Here is a 24,979-nt window from a genome sequence, read left to right on the forward strand (position 1 = left end):
TGTTTGCTGCAGCCTGTAGTCATGTGACCTGCCTCTCTGTGAAAACGAATACTAATTATCATTATAAACAGTTTTTTTTCATTATGTTCCTATGGATGGCATCTTTTATAGCTTGCTAATTATAAGCACACAGAACTCAAGTGCTTGAAGTTAAATAATGTCAACAGGGTTGTAACAGATTTTCACATTGAATACTTTTATTGATTAATTGTTCATTAAAATCTCTCAAATCTCTACCCAATTAATCCACTTAATTTATTGGGTTCTGTAATAATTCTTATTTCATACTTATAGATTAGTGCTTTTAAAATATTCTTTTTCTTCTCTTTATGGATTTTCTTCACAAATAACTCATACAGACTTGTAGTACTGTAACTAAACTGCACACAGGTGGCTGATTCATGTCAATATATGGCAAAAACCACCACAGTATTGTAAAGTAATTAGTCTCCAATTAAAATAAATTAATTAATTAAAGACAATTAAAAAACAAATTTACATAATAACAAACATAATAAAAAAACAAATTTGCATAATAAAAGGAAAAAACCACAGCATAGTCCTACTGTATAGCACAGAGAACTATATTCACTATCCCGTGATAAACCATAATGGAAAAGAATGTTAAAGATAATTATATATATGTATGTATATATATATATATATATATGAATCACTTTGCTCTACAGCAGAAATGAACACAACATAATAACTGAACTATAGTTCAATAAAAAATTTTTAAAGTGGAAGAAAACTTATGCAACATTTTATTGATTGAAAATTGGTTGGTAGTGACCAAAATTATAGTCTTAAAGTTAGCGAGAATCTCACCCTTAGAGGTGTGACTTTAATAACTGACTTCCAATCCGTGTGTGTGTGTATGTTAGTCACTCAGTCATGTCCGACTCTTAGGGACTAACTTCCACTCAGTCCCTTAATTTCTGGTTGAACATGTAATTAATCATTCTATTTGACTATTTCTTTGTTAAAGAACTTTCAGGACTCTAGATTGACTCCTGTACTTCACCCCATTGGTCAAACTCCACCATCTGGAGTGACCCGGAATTCCTTTCAACCCTTTTCCATAGCAGCGGCCTTGAAATGTGTTTCCTGTCCGCTGTGGCCCACTCCACTCCTGTCCTTCCACTCCCGCCAGCTCTTCCGCAGAGACTCAGACCTCCCTCAGTCTTGTCATTCTTTTACAGACACCTGGAGCTTTCAGCTCAGCAACAACGGGAAGCTCTAAAGACAAATATGACTAAGAGTGACGAGGCTCTAAGTGCTGCAGGTATAGAGACGGGAAGGCGGTGGGGAGGGAGCTCCCCCAGCCCAGGCCTCAGACTCTGTTGCTTGCAGAGACAGTGGCCTGTGAGATGAGCCACGTGCTTATCCTACCCCACGGTCCCAGTCCCCTTGCTCTGCACGTTTTTCCCCTTAATGTTTTGCCTTCTAGGATACTATGTGATTTATCTGTTTGCCATTTTTAGCTCAGTTTTTTATTTTGCACATTTCTTTGGCTATACCAGGTCTTAGTTGTGGTACACGGGATCTTCAGTTTCAGCGTTCGAGATCTTTTTACCATTCCTTTTCGTTAGAGTCTAGACACGACAAGGGCAGGAATTTTTGCCTGTTATATTCAGTTACGAGTCCCTGGCATCTAGAACATGCTGGCCACATAGTAAATGCAATAAGTAATTTTTGAACAATACTTACTCCTTGTGTACTAGTTCACCTAACCATGTTAACAACCAATTCATACATTTGCAGCTCACCTACTGGGAGATCTTTTAAGTCCTTGACAGAAAGCTGAAAGAAGTCTAGATACATTATGTTTAAGACCAGAGGAAGGACTTCCCCGGCGGTCCACTGCAGGGGGTGTGGGTTCAGTCCCTGGTGGGGGAACTGAGATCACGAATGCTGGCCGTGTAGCACAGCCTCAAAAAAAAAAAAAAAAAGCCCAGAGGAAACTGGAGTGAGAACATCATCTGGCCTTTGTGATCCTCATGCTGGTCCCTAGTGTTCATTGCTTTCTTTCCTAAGTACTGAAATATTCTCTAAGATAAAATCATTGGGGCTATTTACTGATCGGCTGTCAGGTGGAAGGCACTCTCCTAAATGCCTCATACGTGTGGCCTCATTTTGGTCCTAAAAGGGAGGAGATATATGATGTATATGTATGACTGTTTCATTTTGCTCCACAGCAGAAACTAACAACATTGTAAAGCAACTCAACTCCAATAAGAATTAATTTTAAAAAATTCAAAAATCATTTACTTTCCCAGTATTAGAAATCAAGTCAATATCCAAATATTGTTATTCATTGGTATTATGTTAGAGAGAAGGGTTAATAGATCACTTGGTGATTTTTTTTTTCTGTGAACCTTTAAGCCATAGTGTTAGAAAACAGCCTTGACTAATTTTCATTTACACTTTCTGACTTCACTTGACTGCTCTTGGCATTTATCACAAAATGTTCTTTATCATTAAATTGTTCCAATATAATCATGGGTGTGTTTTCTTTAGATTTCAGCCCCTTTTATTTTTTTTCAATAAACACAGTTAAAAATTTCTTCTTTGGAAAGAGAGATTCTAGATTCAGAAATCTGCCTTCTGATCAAATATGGTAACATCCTAACAAGAGAAGCCAAAAAAGTCAAAGTCTGTGCCACCAGCAGGGGACCTAAGCAAATGGTGTTCTCTCCAATTCTTTCTTGTACTTGGAAGACCTGACACATGGTGTCAGGCAGCAGTGAAGAGGGGCCATCTGCATTCTGTCCAGGTAGCATCTTGCCATAATAATCACAGTATAGTTTAAATGGGGTATTTACTTACTATCAAATTTTTGCTTTGTAAATCTTTTTTCTCCTTTTGTTTTTTTCCATAATTTTATTTATTTCTTTTTGGCTGTGCTGGGTCTTCAGACAAGGCAATGGCACCCCACTCCAGTACTCTTGCCTGGAAAATCACATGGACGGAGGAGCCTGGTAGGCTGCAGTCCATGGGGTCGACAAGAGTCGGACATGACTGAGCGACTTCACTTTCACTTTTCACTTTTATGCATTGGAGAAGGCAATGGCAACCCACTCCAGTGTTCTTGCCTGGAGAATCCCAGGGATGGGGTCACACAGAGTCGAACACGACTGAAGTGACTTAGCAGTAGCAGTGCTGGGTTTTCCTTGCTGGTTGCTGGGTAGGCTTTTCTCTTGTTGTGGCAAGCGGGGGCTGCTCTCTGGTAGCAGTGCCCGGGCTTCCCACGGCAGTGGTCTCTCTTGTTGCAGAGCACAGGCTCTAGAGCTCGGGGTCAGTAGCTGTGGCTCATCGGCTTAATTGCTCCGCGGCTTGTGGAATCTTCCCAGATCAGGAATCAAACCTGTGTCTCCTGTGTTGGCAGGCAGATTCTTTACTACTAAGCCACCAGGGAAGCCCTGTTTTTCTCCTTTCAGCTTATGACTCCAAGGGGTTTTGTGACCCAGTGAGGGAATGAAGATGGAGAGTTTGTCCTCTTATTGGGCCCCACAGAGGCCCTGGACTCGGGATGGCAAACAGTCCAGCTCTCCTCCCCGCATTATAGGGGCACAGGAGCTGATGTGCCTCTTGTCTTCCTGAGTTGCCCAGCGAGGGTCACCAGAAGATGGCTTTGTCTGGTCATATTTCACGTGGAAATCCAGTGGTCATCAGGCACTGCCCGGGGCCTTCTGAGACCTGCCCTGGTAAGGTAAAGGGAAAACGGTTGGACTCATATCCAGGTTCAGCCGCAGGCACCAATGGTTGCACAGGCCAATGGACTCACTCTGCCTTACCCTGTGACACACACAGGTTTTGAAGTAACTAAGCATTTTATGGCAGTGGAAGGGAAAAGATAAAACCTACTGTGACTGTTAGGTTGCAATAGCCTGCAAGTATGTTCCAAGATGACCAGTAAAACTACATCAGCAGACTCAAGAATGAAAATGCTGGGACTTTCCTGGTGGCCTAGTGGCTAAGACTGCATGTTCCCGATGCAGGGTTCCATCCCTGGTCAGGAGCTAGATCCCACATGGCACAACTCAGACACAGCACAGCCAAATAAACAAATAATAAATTAAAATAAAATAAATTTTTTAAAAAGGATGACTTAACAGAAAGAATGAAAATGCTGTTAAATATGCATAAATGAAAAAAAAGAAGAAAACCTTTAAATATAGCATTGTAGGGTGCCTCCCAGGTGGCTCAGTGGTAAAGAATCTGCCTGCCAAGCAGGAGACATGGGTTCGATCCCTGGGTTGGGAAGATACCCTGGAGAGGGGAATGGCAACCCACTCTAGTGTTCCTGCCTGGAGAATCCCATGGACAGAGGAGCCTGGCGGGCTACCGTCCATGGGGTCGCAAAGAGTCAGACACGACTTAGTGGCTAAATAGCAGCAGCATGGCATTGTAGATAGATTTACAGAATAGAATTTAAGAAAAGAAAACTTCCTAGTATTAAAAAATTCTCACCAGCCAATCAAAACGCATACTGATCTCTTACTCATGTTCTCCAAGGTTACCTGCTTCCTCCTGGCAGGTGAATCTTCTCCCCTATCCCAGCTGATTTCAGCTGGGTATCTTAATTCAGCACATATCTATAGCATATCTCCTCCAAGGGCATACATAGAAATAGTTTATGTTAAGTGTACACACAGGATGAACCCTGTTCTGAGGGCCAGATGACATGAAACCTTTTTGGAAAAGTGAAATAATAACGCAGAGAAAAACTCATGAGGGACTTTAATATATTACACATTATTAACCAGAGATGTATCAGTACATTCTTAAAGAGTGATACAATTAACAATACCTTGCAAAATTGTTAAAGCTTAAAATGGATGAAAGGTTCATTATACAACTTATGATTGTCGTTATCATTTACATTTTGCTCCATTAGATTTTTGTTCCAACCTTGTGTGTATTATAAATGCAAGTTTATTACTGTAAAATTTTCAAAGATGATGCATTGCAACATTTTGAGTGAAGAAGAATTTTTCAGTGAATTTATGCAGATACTTTGTCTGACTGTCCAAGCAACATATATACTAGTGTCTCAGAAGATGATTGTTCTTTAGAATATAGTTCTGATTCAGATGATGTAAGTGTTAGACCACCAAAAAGACAAAAAACCTTAGTGATTGATTCTGATATGGAAAGTCAGAATGAAACTCACCTTTCTGGAGAAGACTTTACAGGTGTGTCAGGTGTAACTATTGAATGTGATAACTGGCAAACCATTAGTGAAGTAGCAGAATTAATTTTTGACTGGCCAGAATACAAATTGCCGGCCACAGGTGTTAAGTTTGCAAAAATCCCCTGGTCTGTAATGAGTTAAGAGTTATTTGTGAATCTCTCTTTCTCTTAGCAAAATGCTTAGGTAAAATTAATAGACTGTGTCACATAGAATTTTGCCAAATACTTAGCCCCACTTTTACCATTTCCGATAGTCATTTCAGTTCAGTGCTAAAAGAGAATTGATTATCCATCTTACCACGGGACACAAATCAGAGCAGCCCTAAGTCTCTTTAATCGGTTAATTTCTTCAGGCCCTCTGGATTACTCTCTCCATCTTATAGGTTTCTGTGTTCAGAATTTCATGACTAGAAACAAAAACCATGTTCTCACTGTACACAGTAATCAAATGTTTTTTCTTGTACATTTCATTCCATTTTTAAGGGGAAAAAAAGGATAGATTATAGGACTGCCCTATTAGTAAGCCTTCTGCTACCTACAAATAACATGTGTTATTAGATTACAATTGACCCTTGAACAATCCAGAATTCACTTACTGCTATCTCTGCCTCTGAAACAAATGAATTGATGAATGAATCACCCAAGGACAGGAAACAGTGTGGATAGAATCAGGACTCGGCTCTGGGTTCTTTGAATTCCACATCTTGTGACCTCTCTCCAAACACATACTTTCCCCTACCTTCAGTTCACTTAAAGATATGTAAAATGAAAACACAGTTACTATATTTATTGGGAAAAAATAGGCATATAGATGGTTCAAACCCATGTTATTCAGCAGTCAACAATATATAGATGGAATGCGGGATGAGATTCAGGATGAAAAAGGAAATGGTGCGTTTAGAAGTCTCAGTGAAGAATGCCTGACACGGGAGGGTCAAATACCTTCAGCCTTGTCACTTACCTGAGCCTGTGTGGTCTTCCTCTCACTAAAAGTAACGACCACACAGTTGTGGATGAGAAAACACAGAGAGAAGAACAGTCTTGGAGTGGTCTTGTCAGAGTCAGGCCGCAGGTGGGACTTGCATGTGAATTCTGTCTGTGAATTCTGTCCCCAGTTAGGACAGGACAGTGTGGAGCGTGGCCCCGGTATACAGCGCAGGGTTCTTTATTGAGACATGACCCCCTGGAAAAGCACTCAATATCAATTAGTGATCAGGATGTAAAACCACTGTCTCTGGTTTTAATCTCTTTGTGCCATCAGCAGACATTTGACAAGGTCAGTGCACTGACAGACCACTTAACTTCCTGAAAACCAAATGCATTTTTAACTACAAGCTCTCACTGAGATCACTAATTCTCATTATAAAAATAGCAACATGATTGAAAGATCTTGTCCTGTGGCTAGGAATCTGACGGAAAAAATCAATTATTAACTCTTTAACAACTTTGCCTGTTAATAGAAGGCTAATACTTGTTCCCTAATTTACAGATACAAATGTGGAGATTAGGGAAGCCAAATGACTTGTTAATGATTTCTCTATTAATGGGTATATGCTTAATTTTAATAAAGTATATAAATGTTGATATTTTAAGAGTTTGTCTTTAAGGTAATTCTGTTTTTTTTTCCCTTAAAGTGAAGACATTGTAATATAGATGACCAATCATACTAAAGTGTAAGACTTTAATTTTTTTAATAGTCTTTTCATTTTTTTAGTACATTGGCCATTTATTATTCATTCAACAAACGTCTTCAAGTGCTTACTCTGTTGTGCCAAGTACTCTGCCAGAAACTGGTCATAAACACATAAATGAGAGATAACATATCCAGTTGTAAAATCTGCTAATACAAGTAAATGATACTCATCAACATTTTTCTCATTTTGTTCTTTTCAATTCAGTATGGTATTCATTACTCTACTACAATCATAGTGAAAAGTTAGCATGAAGGGGATTGAGGAGAGACTGCTTTATGGATGCAGTGTTTCACTTTGGGATGATGGAAACGTTTGAAACTAACCAGAGATGACTATGACTCACAGCACTGTGGATATATAAAAGGCCACTAAACTGTACACTTTAAAATGCTTGGTTTTCTGTTACATGACATTCACCTCCTTTTTTTTTTTTTTTTTAGATAATACACTTTGCAGTTTGTCCTAATTGATACATTTATTTAGCTTTGTATTGTCTAATAGAGTTGAAAGGTGTTGGAGAAGCTAGGAGCGGTCTCTTCCAAGCATTTCATCTTTCAGTAGAATTCTGAAAATTTTTCTTACAGATCTTCAACATGTCTCGTTAAGGTTATTCCTCATTTATTTTTCTTGATAGTGTGGGTGGGATTTTTTTCATATTTTTAAAGTGTTTATTGCTGCTGCACAGAAGAGCTATTGAGCTTTGACTGTTAATAGCCAACCACTTTTAAACCTCCCTTTTAAATAACAGTAACAGTGGACTCTTTTGGACTTTTCTAGATATATGATCAAAAAATCTTTTGAGGTCAGAAAAAAAAACCTGAGATGATCACAGTTTTACATGTTTTCCCTAGTGATACATTACTTTAAAGAGGCCCTAGGATTGTACTTGGGGAAGGCAATGGCAACCCACTCAAGTGGTCTTGCCTGGAGAATCCCAGGGACGGGGGAGCCTGGTGGGCTGCCGTCTATGGGGTCGCACAGAGTCGGACACGACTGAAGCGACTTAGCAGCAGGATTGTACTATTTTTGCATTCCTGGGACAGAGCCCACTAAGTTTCCACTAATTCTTAAAATATTTTATTGAATCATATTTACAAATAATCCATTAAGGATTTTACACAGATTTTGAGAGGAGGATTGATTTATTTTCTTATGTGAGGTTTTTATACTAATTTAATAAAATAAATCACATAGCTCTCCATTACCTTCTACTTTGGAAGAATAAACGTGGAAATTAGTTCTTTCTTGAAAGTTTAAAGTCCTTCACTTTAAAACTATTTGGCTTAAAGCCTTATTTGAAGATAATTTTTAATTTAATCTGCATTCTCAGATTTATAGGTCTAACCTCATTTTTCTTTATTTCTTATATCAGCTTTTTTCCCAGAAAGTTACCAACTTCATCAAACTTTATTAGTATTATTTTCTATATTAATGTTAACATCAATGCTTTCTTACGATTACAAGCCCTTCCATATATTTTATCTCCTTCTTATAACACATTATGTTTATTTGGGCTTTTTTTATTGAATAGATTTCTAAGTGACTTTCTATTATAGTTTTGAGTAATGTGTTTTTGTTTTAAGAAATTATATTTTTGTTCTATAAATTGTGACTTTTGTTTTATAAATATTTCATTGGTTTTCTCTATTTGTTATTTTCCTTTTGTTTGTCTCCTTTATTTTAAATTTTTAATTGATTGCTTAGCACATACATTTTATTTAAAAAAGAATGAAAGCTTTTAGTGTACGAATTTAGCTCTAATAATATCCCATTATTTTGCTTTGCAGTATTATAATTTTATTTTCCTGTAAATGTGAAGATTTATTTATAGTTGTGTGGTATTTGTTTTATTACAAGAATTCTAGGAGTTTTTTATGTCTACTGTTTTAATTTGTAGCTTAATTGTTTTGATAACTTGTGACTATAGCGTGTGGACTATAAAACAACTGCTTTTTGGAATTTTCTGATGCTCTTTTGTAGCTCACCGTGTACCCACTTCAGTAGCCATCTCACATACACTTGAAACATTGGGGTTTCCTCATAACTGTCTAGGTTCATTATATCTCTCAGTTTAGCCTTATTTAATTTTATTCTCAAATTCTCTATCCCCCCTTATATAGCTGGGGTCTTCTTTTTGGTATCCTTTGTCTATTAGGGAAAACAGAAGTGGGTTAAAGACATCCAACCGTAATAACTATTTTTTCTCTTTCATAGCGTACCTTATTTTGATGCTCTATTTTTCTTATGAACTGTCCTTTAGTTGAAAATAATGCTGCTACCATCTGCTGCCATTTTGTTTGCATTCTTGAAATACAGCTTTCTATTTTTATTATTCTGTGTTTTTTTCCCCTCAATGAGTCAATGTCTCAGTGATGGTGGTGACCGGAGTTCTGAGAGGAACAGGGGGATATCAGCAGCAGAAAAAGAGGTGAACAGATCTGCTGAGCACATCCGGGATATCAGGAGGGACACCCAGGAGGGATGGGGCCAGCCTCCCATGGGTGACTTGGAGCAGAGGGTAGCCTGAAAGGGGAGGTGCCAGGTCTGATGTAAGACCTGCTGAGGAGAGCACGGGCTGGCTGACTCCTGGCCTTGGGTGACTCTGCCCTCGGATGAGCCTGGCCAGGGATACAGTCAGAGCGTGGGGCTTCACACAGATGTGTGAACATGAACACCCCTGGATCCGAGCTCAGATCCTGACCCTGCTTTGGTGGCAGTCACAGGACACCTCCTTTCTTTGTATCTCAGTTTCCCTCTGAATCAAGTTTGATTAGTCTTCTACAAGGTATCTTGAACAGTCAAACTCATAGCCAGAAAGTACATTGTTAGATGGCAAGAGGAGTTAGTGTTTAATGGAGGCAGAGTTACAGTTTAGAAGAAGGTGAAAAATTCAGGAGGTGTATGGTGGTGAGAGTTGCATCACTGTGAATGTACACTGTGCCACTGAGCTGTACAGTTCAACATGGTTAAAATGGTAGGGTTTCTATTATGTGACTTTTACCACAACTAAAAAACATTAGCAAAATAAAATATGTGCAAAATGCTGCTCTGAAAATAGTAAGACATTTAAGAATACTTTTGTAGAAGTATTTAATACTCTGCATGTGGTGAACAGTTCCTGAATGTTTGAGGACCTTTTGAGTGCTTGCAGACAGAGGTACTGTGACTTTAAAACAGTGTTATTTTAGAATGAAAGTTCCTCCTTCGATGCGTCTGATGAAGAGTTAAACTATTTTTTGAAAATAGGATGCGTACAGCTTCATCTCCTCCGTAGTGAAATGCCATTTCCCACTGATTGGCTCGAGCCTTTTCTCCTACAGCTCGGCTTGCTTCTTCCAGGGCTGTGTGCCTGGCATGGTAATTAGGGGCTTAGGCTCTCAGAAATAGGATGCTCCTGGATATTGCTGAGCTCTCCTTACCCACAGCTCCGTCCCTCACGTTGTGCTGGGAGTGTGTGGTGTGTGTTTTCAAGCAGTAAAGATTTGAGGAAAGCAGTTCTGTGAAAAAGGGACGTGATCGACAACACTGTCGAGAAGAAGAATCAGCTGGGGTTGCTCGCTTTTAATTGAAGTTTAGTTGGAGGTTCAATGAGGTGAGGCTGTTATGACAGATTTTCAAAATGTAATGATAGGAAAATGGCGTGGGTTCATCAAAGTCAGAGTAAATAGGGAGCAACAGCTCAGCAACCCAGCATGAAGTAGCAGCTCCAAACCCTCACAAAATACAGAGTAATTCAAATTTTCATTGTGCAGCCGTGCTCCTCAGTGGGTACCTTTCCAAGGAAAGCAATGACTTTATTGTGAAAAATATAAACAAAAATTTGGAGATGTAAATTACATGCATGTTTTAATCTTTGTTCATAAACACTGAAAGTTTTAAAAATGTAAATATAATCAAAGTGTACAACTGCAGCTGAAACCATATTTGAGAAAGACTTTGAGAAAGAAAGCAGGTAAAAGGCCCCCCAATCTCCCTAACTCCCATGCCTAACTCATTCCAACCCTACATACCCACCCCAACCTTTGTAGATTTGGAAAAGGTGAAGTAGAATTCTGTCCTCCAGTTTCTGAGGGCACAGATCCTTGTCTCTGATGTGTTAATGTCACAGAAGAAATGGTTGTATTAACCCTTTTTCTCCACTTCCTCTCCTGTCTCTTCCACTTTTGGTTTATCCATGTGATGTTTGATGTTAATGAGTAAGATCCAGAGTGACTAAGTACTGGATAATTTGCAGCATGGGAAGAAAGGAGGAAATTTACCTGACTACTGTCCAGATTCTTTCATTTCTATACAGTAAGCATGATGGTGACCTCAAGTTGAGCCTGTTCTGAAGGTTGAGCTTGGAGAGATTGCATGAGGTAGTAAAATTCACTAAACTGGTGTTGAACAGATGTGTGTAGGTTCTACCCTGACTGTCCCTTGCTGCCAAAAATGATTTTGGGCAAGACGCTCTACTTCTGTGGGTCACAGTTTCTTCATCTGTTGAAGTCATCCAATTGGGTAAAATGAGCACTAAGGTTCCTTTCATTTCAAACTGTCTACAATATCGTGCCTCATGGATCCACTCCAATCCACATAGGATCTGGGAAATTCAAACCCAATGTGGTGCCTTCCTTTGGGACCCCCCGGAGTCAGAGATGTTCCAGAAAAAGCTCCAAGTGTTCCTCGCCAAAGCCCCTCCAGCAGTGTAATTTAAAGCTAGGACTCCCTGAGACTGTTGTTGGAAGGCCTTTGTCCTGGCCTCATTCCTGGCACCTTCTCAGCTGGGTGAGGGGCCCTCCCAGGAAGGAAGGACTTGATGTTTGGCCAGACCCTCAGAGCTCACAGTTGGAGTTCCCATTGAGATGACCGAATGTAATAATCCTACGTCCTACATCTACATTGACAAGGGAAGTATTTAACAAGGCTTCTATACTGTTTCCCTCTCCGGGTGTTCTATTTTCAGAAAAGGGTAGTGGAAATTTATAGGATTATGAGGTGAGATACTAAGGGGAACCTGTCATTGACATAAATCACTTCAAATGAAATTAAAGTGTGGTATTCAGGGTAAGCTTAACTTTAAGGAACCAAACATAGAAAGAGTTTTTGTAATAAGTTGTGTGCCTCAGTGAGTCCACCAGGAGAGTGTAAAGTCACGTTTTCCTTGGCTGTTTGTTTTTAAGGTGGAAAATAGCAAATACATTGACAATTTAGGGTTGGAATTTGGAAGTGGGATAAGAGGAGTGGTTGATGGGTCTGAAGATACGTTTTCCAATGCATCCATTCTTTCTCACCTGAACTCCAAAGGAGATCATTGTTCAAAGGACCATTGAGACCTTCATGATGGTTGCCTCTGGCTGCCCTGGAAAGAACATAGGGTTTAGGTCTGTTCCAAAAAGAACTCTCTGATCTAATTTGACTGAAGTATCAGGATGGTGACATTTCCAGAGCAGTCCTGGGATAAGGCACTGGAAATGGAAATTGTGGGATGTAGTCAATGTGTTTTGCCAAAAGAGAACTTTTGGGAAAACAGAAGAAGGGATGAATATAGGAAAGAAGAATGAGATATTAGTGAAAGCATTGAGTCTTCTAATCTTATCTTGATAGTTAACACTGCTTTTTACAGGGATAGACATATATATTATGATAATGCACTGTTAGCACAATAGTTGTGCTTTACACATTTTGTTATCGATCTTTTAATGATGCGACTAGAAAGGAGCCATTTATACAAAGATAGTTTTCCTATCTTAACTAAAATAGTGTTCCTATTTTAACTAAAACTTAGCAAATAATTTGTAAGGAAATAAACGTCACCTAAAAGTTCTCAAACTATTGGATTAAAGTCCTAAATGTAAAAACTAAAACTGTAAAACTCTTGGAAGAACACATGGGGAAATCTTCATAACCTTGGATTTGGCTTTGGTTTCTTAGAAATAACCTCAACAGCAAAGTAAAAAAGAAAAAGGTAAATTGGACTTCATCAAAATTAAAAATTTTGTGTATCCATGAACACTATGAAGAGAGTGAAAATACAACCCGCAGAATGGGTGAAAATATATGCAAATCTTGTATCTGTTAAGAGTCTTTATCCAAAATATATCAAGAACTCTACAGCCAAACAATAAAAAATCAAATAACCCAATGAAAAACAGGGAAAAAGCCATTTCTCCAAAGAAACTTAAGTGGCAACATTCACATGAAAATGCTCAACCTCTTTAATCCTTAGGAAAATACATATTAAAATATCAATGTTACCATTTCAACCCAGTAGAATGGCTATTATCCAAAACAAAACAAAACCAGAAAATGACAAGTGTTTGGTGAAGATGTGGAAAAATTAGAACCTTCATACATTGCTGGTAGGAATGTAAAATGCCATTATGGAAAACCTTGTGGCAGTTCCTCAAAAAGCTAGGCATAGAATTGCAATATGACCCACCGATTAGACTCCTATGTCTGTAACCCAAAAGAAGTGAAAACAGGTATTCAAACAAAAGCGTGTACACAGATATTTATAGAACTGCTATCACAGTAGTCAAAGTGGAAAAACCAAAATGTCCATCAGCTGAAGAACAGATAAATTGAATGTGATAATATTCAAATACAATGGAATATTATTTAGCCACAAAAAGGAATGAAGTACTGACATAAGCTACAATGTACGTGAACCTTGAAAACATTATTCTAAGTGAAACAAACCAGCCAGACACAAAAGGGCACATAATGTATAATTCATTTATATGAAATATCTAGAATAGAAAAATCCATAGTGATAGAAAGTAAAAAGATTAGTGGTTACCAGGGGCTGGGGAGAAGGGGGAATGAAGAGTTCCTGCTTAAGGGGTGTGGGGTCTCCATTCAGGGTGACAGAAATGTTCTAGAATTAGATGTGACATTATAAATGCATTTAAGGCCAGTAAAGGCCTATATACTTAAAATGGTTAAAGGCCATATATACTTAAAATGGTTAAAATCACTTATTTTATGTGTATTTTGCCTTACCACAATTAAAAAAAAAAAAAAGTTTGCAAGCTATAGAAAACTCCTAGAAACCATGCTGATGAAATACCTTTGACAAACACGTGAGCTCAGGTTTGGGAATGGATATATTTCCAGCACAGCCTTTGGGATTGGGGAAAGCTTCTGTACACAGCTGAGGATTGGGAGTCCTGTTTCCTGGTCCAGGCCCTGCTGTTCTGTGGCCTGAGGATAAGTCACGTAAACCTTCTGTGCCTCAGTTGGGAGCCTCGGACAAATCGTCTATGTCTGAGTAGGAAAAATCTCAATCATGTATAGGACCTTTTCAAGCCTCACATACTTTCATTCACCCATGCTCCTTACCTAGTGTGAAGTGTGGAATATTTCTGATAAAATACTCCACCACCAGGAAGAGAAAGTGGGGGGCATACATGGAAGTCTGGGGTTTGAAGGTACATTTTTTGGTAGAACCTTTGTAATATTGGAAAGTCCTTGAGTGGGTTGTGGTAAGCGTTCCCATCCCTGGGAACGGCAGAAAGTAGATTCGTTCGTGCCTTCCTGACAAATCCTGGTTCACTGCAGATGCTTAAGGCTATATGAAGCATGTGCCGAAGGACTCAGAGCCCCCAGCTGGGTGGAGTATGTGTCCTGGAGGGAGGAGAGCTCTTTCCAGGGTCTGTCCATAAATTGCCATCATGGTGAGCACACTGCAAGGGGAGTCAGTGCTATGTGAACTACCATCCTGCTGAGTGCCCTGGAGAAGAAGCAAATGCTGCGTGGCTGAATATTCCAGGGCCAGGGGTGCTACTCTGAGGAAGTCACGGTTGACACCTGCACTCTGAAGGATGAGTTAGAGCAAACGAGGAAAACCAGCAATATGCAAGTCAGCCTTCGTCGGGGAGAGAGAACCGTGGGAAGGAAAGAGAACAGAGTAGTCTTGGGAAAGACATCGTGAAGAAAGCCTCATTCTGGGAGGTCATGCCGAGTTCTGGTCAATGTCATTGAATCAAAGGCCAGAGAGTGTCTCACTGAGACCACAGCGGGCAGTTCTGCCAGCAAACGCTGCTTTCACGTCCCCATAAAACCACCTCCTGTGCTCTGGGAGTATGTTCCCAGTAGTAACCCCACAGCATCTCTGAAGCTTAGAATGGTCCCCAGAGTCGGCTGTGACCTGACGTCCCTATTTCTTGGAGCCTGTACCGTCTTCAGCTCAGGGCAGTGTGGGTGATGTGACAGCCAGCCTGCCCTTGCAGGATGTGTCTCCTTTTGGTCTTTCGGGTTGCAGCCCATCACCCTGGAAATCTAGGCTCTGGGAGTGATACGACTACCAGAGTTGTGCTTGTGTTTGGCAGGGCCCTTGCATGTATCCAGTGGGTGGACTAGATGCACCTTTGCAGCAGAGGCCACCTTTCCTTCCGCACGTTGATGGAGCCCCAGGTGCACGGAGCGCACACCTGCCAGGTGTGTGCTGTGCTCCTGAGGAGCCTGCCCTGCTTAGAGTTGACAAGGCTGGGGGGTCCAATGCTGCAACTCTGGGGCGTGTGCGATGCTCTGGCCACCCTGTCCATGGTGCAGCAGTTGGGGAAGGGGGTGGTCTCAGCCGTGATGGGTGCTGTCCCCTTAAGGAAAAGAGCTCATCTGTAAGTCCCCTGTGAGGCATGGCACCCTGTCCAAACTCTATTCAGTTTGGAGGCTTACGTGCCATCTTTTCATTGTAACCATAAGACTGTTCTATCAGGCTTAAAGTTTTTTACCCTTTGCTTGCAGGAGAGTCGATCTGGAGAAACCAACAGCTGTATTGAAGAAATCATTCGGGTAAGGATACTCTTTTAAAATTTTTACCAGTTGGTTGATGTAGGTTTTAAACAGAGGGAGGTGTGCAGTTAGTAGCAGAGTGAGCCCATTGTTTGTGTGTTGTTTGATCTTTACCCTTTCAGAGGGTAATCACCCAAGTTGCCTAAATAAGACTTTACAAAACCATGCTTCCTTTAGAAACCTAGGAGCTCCACCTCCATCTGGTCCCTTTGCACAGGCTTGAGGTGACGCTGTATGAAGGGGATCAGCTGGAAGATAGAGCAGCAGAGTTGAGATGAAAAATATGGCCGTGTTCACGTTTGGGTGCCCCCATTCATCTCGCTACTATTTAAAAGCATCTTTTAATAGTCCATGCTTCCCAGTCAGGCAGGGGTTGCCTGGTTATTTTTCTCCCAAACTTAATTAGAATCAGAAGCACTCTGACAAAGAGGTAATGCTCAATGCTGAAGATTTATTTCTATATTGTTACGCACGTTATTATTTCGCCTGGTCCTCTCTGTAAGCCTGTCCTTTTCATCATCATCATCTCACACGCACACCTTCTGTGAACTAGTTTCACGCACAGGTTCGCTTAGGCTGGGCTGTTCTGCCATGTTAGTGTTCTCCTGAGTATTCAGACTTATAACCAGGATGTCCTCTTCAACCTGTATTTTTTCTTCACTCAGCTTTTTTCATTGGAATAACCTAATAATTTATGGCTCTCAGAAAGCTGATATTACACTGGGCAAAACACCAGGATAAAGCAGACCAGATGGTGTGGCAATTCCCTATAAATAAAAAAATAACTTTATTTTAATATATTTTTAATGTTTGGACACCTTACATATTTTTTCTTGAATTGCTTGTGAACTACAATAATACAATTATTTGGTTTAAAATTTTACATTGACTGTCAAATCATTTTCAGAGGTAGAATATTTTTATTCTTCCTGGAAAGCATTATTTCACAAATCTCTTCACTGTAGAATTGATGAAAATAATTAATTGAAATTTGGTTTGTTGAATTTGTAATGATTTTTGTTTTTGTGGCAGAGGTTTATAGAGAAAACAGTTATCAGAAAAGTGTGGCAGCTTCATTCCTGGCATTTAAGTATATGCTGAATAAAATGCACATTGTATTTTATATCTAAATTCTCTTTCCTGGGGCCTTGTTTCAGACTAAATGCAAATAGTGTAAAATGCTAATGTACTTGTCCTATTTTTCTCTTTCAACATACTTTCATGTTTTGGGTCCCAGTATTCAGTGTTGAAGCCATCTTCCTTCAATTGGTTTTGGCATCTGTCTGAAAAATGAGAAGATCACAACATACCAGTCCTCTTATTGGTTTCACTGTGTTAAAAATCCTGCCGCTTCTGATCCTTTCTTGTCTTTTCTGAGGATGTGGAAGAGCTCTGTCATTTGACCTGTCTGTTCTATAGTCCAGGCAAGGCTTGTTCATAAAGAGCTTGAGTAGTTCTCATACCAGAAGGATATGTGTTAGATAATGCGAAAATCACTTAAAACTGGATACTGCAGTCAAGTGTTTAAACCATCATTTGTTTTTTTCTGAAGAGGGCTGATTTGAGGTTCACAGCCTCGCCTCACTCCTGCCTCCCTACAATACTGACCCCTAACCCATCGTACCATGGGTGCCTCCCCTGCCCATCTCAGATCAGGTGTGGAACAAGAGGGAAAGCCTGGACCCATGAGATAATTGATTTATGCACATGTGCAGGGTCAGGGGTGGGGGACGCTGCCTTCCCTGGAAGACAGCTGAGCTCTAGGTCATGCGCTTCCTAAAGGCCGCGAGGAACAACCAGTGAGGCGATAGTGTAGACGGGGAGGTGCTAGTGGTGCTGGCGCTGTCCTGGGAGCATTTTCCTGCCCCTCACCTGGCCGTCAAGGTGTTAGAGTGGCCGGTGGTACTTCGGGAGCTCCTCGAGGAGCATGTGGGTATTCCCAGCTTTGCCTGGCGTGTTTTCCTGGCCGTCACCTGCCTCTCACAGCAGGAATCCCCAGGATCTTCTTGGCCTCTTCTAAGCATCTCCTTTCCTGCAGACACATGCACGATTCCTTCTCAGGTACAGCCTGCTAGGTTGGTTGTGTGTCCATCATATATCTGTGTCCTTCCCACACGGCGGCCCCAGTGTCTAGACTTTAGAATTCATGATCTTGTGGGATGAATGAATAAATGAGTGAGTGAGTGAAAGAATACTCTAAAGGAGAATGGTGAGCATCAGTGTGATGGCTCACAAGCAGATTCCCTTCGCTATAAATCATGGACAAGATGCATTGGATGGGACTTCCCTGGTGGTCCAGTGGTTAAGACTCTGAGCTTCCAAAGCAGGGGGCATGGGTTCCATCCCTGGTCAGGGAACTAAGATTCCACATGCTGTATGCCTCCCCGCTAGAAAAAGAGGTGTATTGGCCTTTTTAATGCTGGGTTACTATGGACTGTCTTTGTGGAGCCCAGTTTTCCTTACCAGGTTCTCTCCCCTTGGGATCAACTCAGGCAAACCTGATGTCATCAAGATCACCAGAGGTAATTATAATTTGCAGGCATCTCATTCTGAAAAGCAGTGGCTTCTCTTCTTGTGGAAGAAGAAGAGGGTCATGAAAAATGCCTTAAAATAATTAAAATTGAGATAGTCATTGAACAAGCGTTAGCATGCCCTTTCCATATGGGAGGTACTGGGCATCAGTGGTACGTTTCAGACAGATGTGACCCTGGCCCTTTTGGAAGCAACAGTGTGCTGGACGAGATAGATGCTACATTATTTTTTAAATCTCTTAAATAAACCTGTCCTGCTATTTGTGATAAATACTCAGGGTTTCCTGAACATTTTCTCTAGCATTTTTTACCTAATTTGTGATCAAGAATAGTGTCCCTGAGGAAGCAACCTGTGAGCTGAGAGTTGGAGGATGAATAGGAAAGCAACCTAAAGAAAATGGTGGGGCTTCCCATCAGGAGGGGTGAAGAGCTCGGCCTGTCAGGGACCTGGGAAGGAAAGAGGAGGCCCATGCAGCCAGAGGGCGGATGGGAGAAGCCGGGCAGGAGAGGCCATTCTTTCGGCACCTTCTCACCCACACTCAGGAACCTCTAAGCACCAGGGAGCCGGTGAAGGATCGGAGCTGGGAGGGATGTGATCAGACTGGCTGTCATGGGGAGGAGAGGGAGGAGGAGGGGGAGGCTGTTGCAGGTCCCAGGGCAGGGATGCTGGGTAGAGACCTGTGAAGATGGAGGGAGAGGCTGATGCTGTTACCAAAAGAGTGGTTACTGAAAGCCAATAAACAGGCCAGGCTGGTGGAGAGGACAGTTTGCTTTATTTTAGATGCTGGCAACTGGCAGAGGAGGGCTGCCATCTGTACAAAGGCAGGAGCTTTTATAGACAGAAGTTGGGGGGGGGTGTACATGCAGAAGCACAGCACAGTCAGCTCTGACAGTCATCTTTAAATTGGTCATCGGGGGTCTGACCAGCGTCATCTTGGTTGTTTTAGGTACAGTTAATCTTCAGTTCTACGATTGGTTTGTCCCCATTTCATTGAGGCCGGTTCTCAGAATTGTGTCAGCTAATGTAATGTCATGGGTATAGTCCGGTCATTATGTAGTTAGCTTCTTCTACCTGGGGTTTCAGTATCTATAAGACAGCTCAGAGGGTATGGCTCAGAATATTATCTATAGCCCTTGAGAAGGAGCTAAAAGTCCTTGACTGTGCTTAATGACTACATTATTATTATTTGGTCTCCTTTGTTTTGTCTCTGCATTTCTCATTTCTCTGATTAAGCTTATTCTCTGACTAAAGTTTTCCACAGGCAAAAGGCAAGCAGAGGACTGGGGTGGGGTGGGGTGGGGGGTGGGCAAGGACCATAGGGTCCTGCCCCGTTTAAGTGTTGGGCAAGAAGAGGGAGTACATCACACGATCGTTTTCAGATATCCTGAGTTTAAGGTGCCTTGTGATATTCAGGTAGATGTAGAGAATGTGCATAAGCTCAGAACAGAGGTCTGAAAGGCAGGCCAACATTTTGGATGAATTAGCACTTTGGTTGTAAAACTACAGAAATGGGTCCATTTGCCTGGAGAGGAACTACAAGCTGAGAAGCAATGAGAACCTAAAGTCTACCATTTCAAGGCCAGGCAAGGGAATAGCCACTGGCAAATGCATGTGAGAGGGAGTCAGCAGAGAACCTTAGGAAAATTCGTGACTGAAAAGTCACAGAGTTGAAGCCAAGAGAATTTCCATTCAACTGGGCTCAGAAATTCCCAGAGGAGAAGAGAGAGGAGGGTGGAAGACCACCCAAAGGATTGGAAAGAAAGGTCATGGGTGACCTTATGGAGTGCTGTTTCTTTTTTCTTTTTAAATTTATTTTTATTTATTTATTTTTTGGTCACACCATGCCGCCTGCTGGATCTTAGTTCCCCGACCAGGAACTGAACCTGTGCCCCCTGCATTGGAAGCTTGGAGTCAACCACTGGACTGCTGGGGACATCCCTGGAGTGCTGTTTCTGTGGGGGAGAGGGGGCAGAGTCCAGACTGGAGAAAACTGGGGTGGGGTCCCTGAGTTTAGAAACCACTTATGAGGAGAGGCCTTGGTTTCCATTCATGCTCTTCATTTGCACTAAATTCTATGTGAGTGTGGTTCAGTTGCTCAGTAATGTCCTACTCTTTTGTGACCCCATGGACTGTAGCCTTCCAAGCTCCTCTGTCCCTGGGATTCTCCAAGCAAGAATTCTGGAGTGGGTTGTCATGCTGTCCTCCAGGGGATCTTCCCAACCCAGGGATCAAACCTGCATCTCTTGCGTCTCCTGCCTTGGCAGGTGGATTCTTTACCACTAGTGCCACCTAGGAAGCCCAAATTCTATGAAGACCACCAACAAGGATGGGCTGACATTTATTGGAGAACAAAATAGCAACCCACTCCAGTACTCTTGCCTGGAAAATCCCATGGACGGAGGAGCCCGGTAGGCTGCAGTCCATGGGGTCGCAGAGAGTCGGACATGCCTGAGTGACTTCACTTTCTTTCACTATGTCTGAGACATCTTCTAAGGTTCTTGCCTATGTTTTCTCATTGGGCCATCACAGCTGCCTTCTGTATAGTTGGGAACTATTATCATCCCCATTTTACAGAGGAAGAAACTGAGGCAGAGGGAGGTTAAACACAGCTGCCATGCAGGAGAGCTGGGATTTTTGACCAGCTCTGTCTGGGACCAGCACCGCCCCCACTCGCTGTGCTGTCTTATTAAAGCAAGAAGCACCCCCCCCCTCCCCCCGCTGGCTCATTCATGAAGCCACTCAGGCATTTTACCGTAAAAGGGAGGTTTCCTGCTCCCACGTGTTTGTGATCCAAAAGCGCCTGATCACGCGTGCGTGCACTTGAACTCACGGAGGTTTTATGGCCAACATTAGCTACCTCACCTTTAAACTTCTTTTTCCTCTCCCTTCTCTTATTTTTGCTGAGGTGACTGTTTTCCAGTCATTTGAATATTACATTATGTTCTCAAGTACAATTATTTTTTATCCTCGCTGAGAGAATTTCATTCCTGGGACCTAGTAAATCTATGTATTATGGCAACATTCATTTAACCAAGGGACAAATTATAACAGAGTTCTATGGAGATGAGCTCCAAGGGCTGGGAGTCCTCCTGGCTTGACATATGTTTTTAACAGACAGTTTTTTAAGTTACACTGTATTTCATCCTTAAGGGCTCCAGTGCTATAATACTTAGGTGCTTTTCCTAGCGTTATCCATTCACGTAGAATGGCATTAACATTTGTTCAGCAAATAAAATCCATTTACAATGTAATGGGGTCATGCGGGGCTGAAACTAGAATGCACAGATTTGATGCCAGACAGCTTTAGATGGTGGTTATTTAGAGGCACCCTTCATAACGTAGGGAGCTTTTATAATAAGAGACCCATGTTCGAGATCTGGTTTGGATATAAAGGATGGGTTTACAGACAGTTTCAGGGCACCATCTGAGCAGATTATCTTCTTGGCTTTCATCTGTAGTCACTAATTTAATTCCAATTTCCTGCGAAATATTCATGGTGGATATGTACGTAGAGTTGCTTTTCTGCTGTATGAAGTGGGTAACTGGGACTTGTTTAAATTCTAGAGACCTATACCAATTTCCTGACACTGTGGGTGGCCAGGTGTCCAGCAAATAGAGGGAACTCAATTTCCTTGGTTTTCTAGAAACTAAGGAGCCTCCTCGACAATATTTTCTGTTGTGTTTCTGGGAGGTCTGTGAAAGAGGAGAGAGCTGAGGTTACCATCACATGCCACGTACATCATCATGCCACCTCTACACGACCAGGCCCTGAGTGGTGTGCCAAGAGAAACCTGATGCTCAAATGTCTACATGCTCCTTAATCAAAATGAAAATACATGTGTGTGTATGTGCTCAGTTGTGTCCAACTCTTTGAGACACCATGGACTATAGCCTGCCAGGCTCCTCCATCCATGGGATTTCCCAGGCAAGAATACTGGAGTTAGTTGCCATTTCCTCTTCCAGGGTATGTTCCTGACCCAAGGATAAAACCTATCTCTTGCATCTCCTGCATTGGCGGGCAGATTCTTTACCACTCTGCCACAAAAATGCATTAACCCCTCTTGGAGAAAATAGAAAACAAAGAGACTCTTGTTTTAAATGATCTGTTTGGGTCATTTGCAGAACTGGAACGAGGTCAGATCTGCCCTGTTTCCGACCAGACAGGCATTTTCTGCCTCATGTTGTTTTCTTTGTAAATTACTTCATTTGTTTCAAGTAGTAAGGATTTTATTCATGACAAAACGAAGCCCACAAATGGCAAAATCAGGCTGGGCATAACTGCAGAGGAGCCCGATTTACATATCCCATTACTTGATATAGTAAAGTAGAATCAAAGCAAAAGTAACAGTGGTGGAGGTCTGGAGAAATTCACCAAGCAAACTGCATGTCTTATCCAAGATATGTGAGTTTCACTTGGCAGTGTCTTGTTTTGATTTTTCTTTTTTTCATTTGACCACCTGGATGAAAAGACCCTGATGCTGGAAAAGACTGAGGGCAGGAGGGGAAGTGGGCGGCAGAGGAGGAGATGGTTGGATGGCATCACCGACTCAATGGACATGAATTTGAACAACCTCCGGGAGTTAGTGAAGGACAGGGAAGCCTGGCATTCAGTAATCGTGGGACACAAAGAGTCAGACACAGCTGAGAGACTGAACAGTGACGCCCTGGATGGACAGAGACACAAACACCATGTAAAATATCTTATTTTAATCTGAAGCTGCAGTTTTGCTAGATGTTATTAGTCCTTTTGGCTGAAACCAGAAGCCCTACTTAAGTGGCTCCATGTCTCTGCCTGAGGCACCCTGGTGCCTATGAGGGGTATCCAGCAGCCTGCTGCTAGTTTCAGGGCTATTGGGCTATACTCTGCAGGCTTTGTGGGGATGCCAAAACTCTTTAGTTTCTAACAGAAGTGGGGTGAGAATTTTGTAATTCAGAATCTGTTCTGAGCCCAGAGGCTTCGGGGCAATGGCCAGAGGGACCTCGGGGGTCTGGAGGCTCCAGTCCGGAGTGAATGACTTTGGCTTTCTGTGTTTACCTGTCCATGTGCATGGTTAGACATCACGGAGGCTTACAGAACCAGGAGTGGAGAAGCACAAGGGGATGTTAGCAGGCCCAGCGGTATGTGGGAATACACTCTCTACCCTCACAGTCCCGGCTGTGTTCTGATACCATAGTCAATAGCTTTGCTCCCATGTTTGTCAATATCTTGCTGTGACGGAGCCACCTGGAGGAAAGGAGCAGGTCCACAAATAGTAACAACAGCTGGACGCTACGGGCTGCCAAGGAAGCTCGGGCGCTGGTGCCTCCTGCAGTGCCCAGGTTGGGCCAGGTCTGCATGTCAGTAGCCAGACTGCATGATGGAGGGGTTCCCAACAAGGCCAAAGACAGCTTCCTCGTTTCACATCAGGATACTGGGAGAACTTCAGCACTACATGAGGGGACCAGGGCGTTAAATAGACTGGACTTTTAAAGTTTTCTGTTGCTCTAGCCTTGCAAGGTACATCCACAAAGCCAGAAAGATAATAAGATTGAATGTGACTCAAAAAGAAGTAGATTTACCCAGTGCTTTAGAATGCCAGCCAGACTCACAGGAGGAGCTCAGCCCGCGCTTACAGGACAAGTTGGTTACAGAGAGAGAATGTGGACAAGAAAACAGAGATGCATTCCTCTGAAAGGCGGTATGTGTGGTTCAGCCCCAGCGACACAAGAATGTAGAAGGTGTGACGGAGCCAGCCGCGGGGTCCACTGGATTACACGGCGTTGTGTGTCCGCTCCTGTTTTCACAACGTCTCAGAGTATTTTGCTTCTTTATATTTCAGTGGGTCTTCATTCTCATAAAGATAAGCACTTGAACTTGGCGCCTGTGCAAATCCTTATTGGTCTCTTTCCGTGAATGAGATTTACCACTGCACTGTTGTGAGCCCTTGGTGGGCATTCAGTGCCACTGACCACCACTCCCGCCTCAACGTGCCATCTCTCACACCGCGTCCCCCTGGGTTTACTCCCATCCTGGTGGCCGTTCCCTCCCAGGCTCCTCCATGGGTGTCTCTCCCTGTAACTGTCCCTTAGGTGGAGGTCTCCTGCCCCGGCTCGCTCTCCTTCTCACAGGCTGCTTTGCTCAGTTCACGTTCACATCTGTGCTGAGATGGGCATCAGGCGTATTTATCAAGCTCTGTTTCCTGATTTTCATGCTCACCTGTCCCATGCCCCCAGGCCGCCCCACCAGATGTGTCGTAATACCTCTGCCCTGAGGTTGCCTCTCACTGCAACTGGCTTTTCCTCTGCCGGCTGTCTCCTGAATCTCCTCCTAATGGGTCCATTGCTTCCTGTCCCCATCACCATCCCTTCCCACCTTGATTACTCCAGAGACCCCCTTTCTGGCCTCCGGTCTCCTGCCTCCCCCTAGCTCTCCCCAGTGCAGGCAGAATCAGCTTTCTAAAGAACGTTTGCTGGAAACACATTAGTGGCTTCCCCAGGCTCAGGACACGGTCGGGTTCCTGGATGTGGTCTACAGAGCCACATGTGCTCCGGCTCCCGGGGTGTTCAGCCTCATCTCTCCCCGCTGCCCACCTCCCATTCTGTACACAACAATACCACAGCCGTCTCCTTCCCCTCCAGGCTTACTCCCCAAACATCCAAGTGTTTCTTTCTTTTTCTCTAAGCCTCACTTAAGATGCTACTGCCTCCAGGAAGCCTTCCTGATTGCCAGAGTCTGAATACATGCTCCTGTTCTATATTCTGCAGGGACCCTTTACTTTTATCACAGCGCTTATTGTATG

General features: G+C 42.4%; 1 protein-coding gene across 6 annotated transcripts in view; it reads left to right on the forward strand.

Annotated features, from left to right (window-relative positions):
• Positions 1–16,222, forward strand: part of LOC122441418 (AF4/FMR2 family member 3-like) — a 316,863-nt gene extending 300,641 nt beyond the window's left edge. For 3 of the 6 annotated variants that reach the window (XM_043467956.1, XM_043467954.1, XM_043467952.1), the window contains exon 7: positions 15,621–15,767. In XM_043467956.1, the coding sequence (XP_043323891.1) occupies positions 15,621–15,686 (66 nt within the window). In that variant the 3' untranslated portion in view covers positions 15,687–15,767. Of the gene's footprint in view, positions 1–15,620 lie in introns of all 6 variants that reach the window. The other 3 variants (XM_043467955.1, XM_043467953.1, XM_043467958.1) reach the window with 3 other exon arrangements.
• Positions 16,223–24,979: the final 8,757 nt, after the last annotated feature.

This window comes from Cervus canadensis, chromosome 5 (assembly GCF_019320065.1).
Source record: "Cervus canadensis isolate Bull #8, Minnesota chromosome 5, ASM1932006v1, whole genome shotgun sequence".
NCBI lineage: Eukaryota > Metazoa > Chordata > Mammalia > Artiodactyla > Cervidae > Cervus > Cervus canadensis.